The sequence below is a fragment of the Mirounga leonina genome, unplaced genomic scaffold (genome assembly GCF_011800145.1).
Source record: "Mirounga leonina isolate KUSES-001 unplaced genomic scaffold, KU_Mleo_1.0 Mir_170, whole genome shotgun sequence".
NCBI lineage: Eukaryota > Metazoa > Chordata > Mammalia > Carnivora > Phocidae > Mirounga > Mirounga leonina.
Genome location: NW_023270433.1, coordinates 35,032,532 through 35,038,207, shown reverse-complemented (window position 1 = coordinate 35,038,207; position 5,676 = coordinate 35,032,532). Strand labels below are relative to the sequence as shown.

The 5,676-nt window shown below is 48.5% G+C and overlaps 1 protein-coding gene across 1 annotated transcript in view; it reads right to left on the bottom strand.

The window, feature by feature from the left end:
* Positions 1–1,052, bottom strand: part of LOC118018148 (olfactory receptor 13C7-like) — a 6,811-nt gene extending 5,759 nt beyond the window's left edge. Inside the window, exon 1 of the mRNA XM_035016607.1 lies at positions 952–1,052. Coding sequence (XP_034872498.1) covers positions 952–1,052 — 101 coding nt within the window. The remainder of the gene's footprint in view (positions 1–951) is intronic.
* Between the last annotated feature and the right edge of the window lie 4,624 nt (positions 1,053–5,676).

Here is a 5,676-nt window from a genome sequence, read left to right as displayed (position 1 = left end):
TGTGTGCTTCTGGGCATGATGGCATTTGATCGCTATGTGGCCGTCTGTAACCCCCTTAGGTATCCTGTGGTCATGAGCAAGGCTGCCTACGTGCCCATGGCTGCCAGCTCCTGGGCAGCTGGTATCACCAACTCTGTAGTTCAGACATCCCAGGCTATGAGAGTGCCCTTCTGTGGGGACAATGTCATCAACCACTTCACCTGTGAGATCCTGGCTGTCCTGAAGTTGGCCTGTGCTGACATCTCCATCAATGTGATCAGCATGGTCGTGGCTAATGTGATCTTCCTGGGGGCCCCAGTTTTGTTCATTTTTGTCTCCTATGTGTTCATCATTGCTACCATCCTGAGGATCCCTTCGACTGAGGGGAGGAAAAAGGCCTTTTCCACCTGCTCTGCCCACCTCACAGTGGTGGTCGTCTTCTATGGGACCATCCTTTTCATGTATGGAAAGCCCAAATCCAGGGACCCCCTGGGAGCAGACAAACAGGACCTTTCAGACAAGCTCACCTCTCTCTTCTATGGGGTGGTGACCCCCATGCTCAACCCCATCATCTACAGCCTCAGGAACAAGGATGTGAAGGCTGCTATGAAGAACCTGGTATGTCAATAACACCTAACTGAGTGACTATCGGTGATTTCCAGGCTGCCAGAATGCAAGACCTCCAAACTCCTCATTGTATTCATGGGGAAATGGTAACCCAAAGTAGGAAGGAAATTTTCTAAGGTCCATGCTGTAGACCATGGGACTAGGACTAAAAAGGAAACTGCTTCTCTATCGATTCACCCACCCATTGTTCCGTAGTTAATGGAAGCTTCTATGACCCTAAGGCAAGAGCCTTCACATTTCTAGAAATGCTGGCTAGTTGTTGGCTTTGTGCACAACCACAGCGACATCGTATCATAGCAATTTTATGCTAGTGAAATCTTAGATTCTCTGCCACCAGAAGCTGGTACATGTCCTTGAAGCCTCATCGGTGTGTGCAAAATTAAGAGACAAACACAGAATCTGGTTTTAGTAGAACTGGGCTCTTGGAATATACTGTGAGGCCCCATATAGAACTGCTAATCACTATACAAGCTTCAGGATTTTCCTAGAGGCCTGTGTTCAGAAAAATGTCATCTATATTATCACAGCATATTGGCTGATAGCACCATGGCAAGAATTCACCTCAAGTCTTAGCACCAGGAGAAGAGGGCTCTTACCTTGAGTGTGGAACACTCTGAGGAAGCCCAGAGAGATGTTTGTGCTCTCCTCCCCATACCCCAGCTCCAGTCACGCACTAATACAGCACCGCATGGCTGAAGGCAGCAACTCTCAATCTTTTGTTCCCCGCACAAGCTACATGACTCACAGCATCAAACACTCCCATGTGGGTGCCCAGACAATAAGGAAATCCAGAAAATGTTTTGGGGAAGGCAAAGGGTTATAATAATCCTCAGTTGCACAGCTATCACCAGCCATTAGTAAGAGTTGGTTATGGCACAGGTGTGATGCGTGATGGGCTGGGGGGCCTGCAGGTTTGGACTCTTGGATAGCAGCCATAACAGCTTGGAGGTTGGAGGTCATATTGGGTGAGAGACCTTTGCACAAAAGAGAGAATTCTACTCAACCTGGTTTAAGAATAATATGGATTTATCCAAAAGTAGGGCCAACCTCAGGCAAAGTTAATCAGACTCTAGCTCCTTTGCTCTGAGATTCTCTTGACTCTTCACTCTTCCAAGTGTCAGGTTTGTTCTCAGGCTGACTCTTCTCGTGGTCACAAGATGGCTGCCATTGTCCCAGACGTGCAGTTTCCCCATTCACTTATGGAATAGAAACCACTGGTTCCTGCAACCAGAGAACAAGTGTCCTGAGGTTTGCTCTGACTGGACCCATCAATGCAAACAGCAAACCAATCACAGTGGCAGGTGAGATAAGGGTATGCAGATTGACTTAGACCAGCAGGACCCTTGTCTGAAACAGAAGATGGGGTCAGTCTAACCTAAGTCTACAGCTGCTATCCAGAGGAAAATCTGGAGTTGTGAGTAAGAAAGTGGTAGAGGGGCAATGGACCCCGGAAGGGCAGCCAACAAATGTCTACCATTTTCTGGGCCCTACGTGAGGCTTCCTGCCTCTGGGAAATCCCTAGGAGGGTAAAGTGCCTCTTTTCTTTTTAAGATCTTATTATTTTTTATTAGAGAGAGAGTGCATGACTGGGAGGAGGGGCAGAGGGAAAGGGAGAGGGGAAGCAGACTCCCCGCTGAGCTCAGAGCCCCAGGAGAAGCTGGATCTCACAACCCTTGAGATCACCACCTGAGCCCAAACCAAGAGTTGGATGCTTAACCAACTGAGCCACCTCGGTGCCCCTAGAATGTCTCTTATTGAATATGGAGGCAGAATATTCCCAGCCTGGTCAGAGGCGGCTCAATGCCAGACTTAATTTGATTAAAGATAACAAATACAGAATATTCCTTGTACATCTGAATTTTTGTCCTAGATTCAAACCTGTTCCTGGGTTGTTTGTACCATGTCTCAACTCTGCAGCTGAGAAGTCCTCTTGATGGTTTGCCTTCCGAGGTGAATCTTACTCCTCCTTGGCTTTGTAATTTTATAATTTTTCTACTTTTGGGTTTCCTTTGCCCCATTTTCTCACCTATTTTTAACTTTTTGGCCTTGGATGTAGTTTTGGGTTATGTCAGTCCTTTGTGGGATGATGCCAGGCATATATTATGAGACCAACAAGTGAACAAAGCAACAAGCAAGGAAACGAATAAACAAACAAAACCCAAATGAACTAATGACAAAACACGGCAGTGGGAGGGGCAGTGGTGGGACTGTTGGAGACGTAGCGCCTCACAGCTCCTTCTCTGGGCCTTGCTGTCTCTCCCCTGCTCTACCTAAGTTTGGGACTGGATGCCCTCGAGGTCCTTTCCAGGCTGACTTTCCAAGGTGGTGATTCTAACCCCAGGCCATAGGCATGAGACTAGGATGGTGAAAATGAGACTTTGTAAAAGTCACCTTCCAGTATCACGGTCCCTAGGGCACCCTTGTCCTGTGCTGCTTCCTCAACTCCCAGTCCCCTCGACTTATTATAGGTGTTACATGATACAGGAGATGGTGATTATAATTATTTCCACATCTGTACTTAGATTTACCTGAATACAAGGCTCTATGAGCAGATCTCAGGTCCTTTGTCGTGGATCCCCCCCGAAGGTATGTCCGTGCTATCTGGCAATTGCACTTGAAAGATTCTGCTCGTTCCCAGATTCTGGGTGGTGGTAGAGGTTCCTTTCATGTAGGATTGCATATAAAATACCAAAACTATCTGCAAAGATTAGGACTTCTTGTGGGCTTTCTAGCAGGAGAGAGGAAAGAGTACATCAATCTCTACTGAACTTCTCTTTGGGCCTGGGGACAGTGAGCAGGGGTCAGAACATCCCTCCTTGGAAAGCTGTAAAATGAGGATCCTACTCTTGTTGAATTGACCACAATCCGACCCTCCTCACCAGCAGAGGTGAGCGGGGCTACGGGCAAATAGAGGAAAGTGGGTTACCCCAGGAGAAGTTGGGCAAGGCGACACAGGGAGGGGCTGGGGCTATCTGTTGCTGTCTCTACATTTTCCTTTGTTTCGTTGTGTTAACATCGTGCTTAGAGCAAGTCTTACTAATAGTGAATAAGAGGGGCGGAGTTGAGCTTTATTACAGCCCTTTGCTCCCCCACCCCATTTAAAAAATTTTCTTTAGAGTCTGGAAACACCAGTGTTCTGGCTCCATCAGCCTCAGCTCTACTAAAACTTCTGCTCATGAATTCTAGGTGATTTCCCTAGTCAACTCAAATGAATTCTTAGGGGGAAAAAAAGGAGAAAAAATTTACTTGAGCCTACGCAAGTAAATCTTTGTTCCTCTAACTAAAAGAGCAAAACTAAACAGACTGAGATGAAAGTTCACTGAAGAGTCACTGGCTCACAGCTGGTACTAGCCACAGACTCAGGAACCATTAAGATTCCCAGGGGATCCTCTGAGGACCAGGGCTGGTTCTGCTTGCTCCCAATTAAGACTGATGCTCTGTTCCCCTGGGAGTTAAGTCCAGGAACCTGAGTATTGTGGAAAGTCCATTAGTATTCCAAATTGAATGATTACAACAGCTGCTTCTTGCACTCCCCAAGAAAACAAGAGAGCAGTTCAAAGAGCAACTGGGTAGGGGAGAATGGGGAGGGGGACATGCGGGCTGCTCCAGTCAGCACAGACTGGGGCTGAGCCATCCTGCCACGTCCCTCCAGAAGTACTGTGAGCCCAGGCCAGGGAGCCAGAGACCTACACTTCCAGTAGCTGTTTGCTACTGTTGAGTTTCTTTCCCTCTCTGAGCCTCAACTTCTTTGTCTGTGAAATGGGAGCATATCCCCCCATTCCTGTCAATAAACAATGCATGGGAAGACACCTAGGAGAGCCCAGAAGGGAGAGATTCATGGCTCACACCCCACAACCTGTCACTCATTGATTAGGGGTCCCCTCTGGGTTTCCCCCTCCACAGTTCACGAGCTATGGCTCCAAACTGCTGATGCCACTGGGGGCACAGATTTGAAGGAGCCTCTGGTGGCCGATCTGTGGCCCTGGCTACCCGTGCCTCTGCACACCCGCCACCTGGTGGCCATTTCTGCCAGCCTCGGAGATCCGTCCTTCTTGAATCTCAGTGTGCTCAAGAGTCACCTGGGGATGTTGTGGAAATGTCGATTTGGAGTCAGTGAGTCTGAGGTGGGGCCCGAGACCCTGCATCTCTGACAAGTTCCTAGGGGATGCCTATGTTGCTGCTCTGCAGGCCGCACTGAGCAGCAAGCCCTAGAAGACTTGGGAGCAGGCCTGAGGGACTGAAGGAAGAGGCAGGGAAGCAACTCCTGCCTGGAAGGCTCCTGCCACGTGCCAGGTCCGTTGGCGTCAGACACCCGGGCTGGTCTCTCCAGTTTCTAGGGCAGCAGTTTGCCCTGTGACCTCACTTCTCTGTGGATCTAAGGACTGTTGATTGATCAGTTCGTTCAGCTTCTTGTCAGTAGAGTGTTGACTACCTAGCTTCTTACATATGAGACCAGAAACTAGCCATTCCCATTTCCAATAGCTCCAAAGTGCAGTCAAGCGCAAATATAATATGCGGTCAGGGGCACCCAGGTGGCTCAGTCGGTTAAGCATCTGCCTTCAGCTCAGGTCATGATCCCGGGGTCCTGGGATCGAGCTCCGTGTCAGGCTCCCTGCTCGGCGGGAAGCCTGCTTCTCCCTCTCCCTTTGCCTCTCCTCCCTGCTCGTGCGCTCTCTCTCTCTCTCTCTCAAATAAGTAAATCTTTTTAAAAAATAAAATGTGGGGGGTGCCTGGGTGGCTCAGTTGTTGAGCGTCTGCCTTCGGCTCGGGTCATGATCCCAGGGTCCTGGGATCAAGCCCCGCATCAGGCTCCCTGTTCGGCAGGAAGCCTGCTTCTCCCTTTCCCACTCCCCCTGCTTGTGTTCCCTCTCTCGCTGTCTCTCTCTCTGTCAAATAAATAAATAAAATCTTTAAAAAAAAATGTGGTCAGGTGCAGAATAAGAGGCATAATTGTAGCAGAGAAAGAAATACATATCAAATTGTGCAGAAAACACAATTATTATAGTTCCAAAAATTAACCAGAAAGCTATTAGCAGTAATATGAGTTCAGAAAAGTTAAGGAGATAGGAA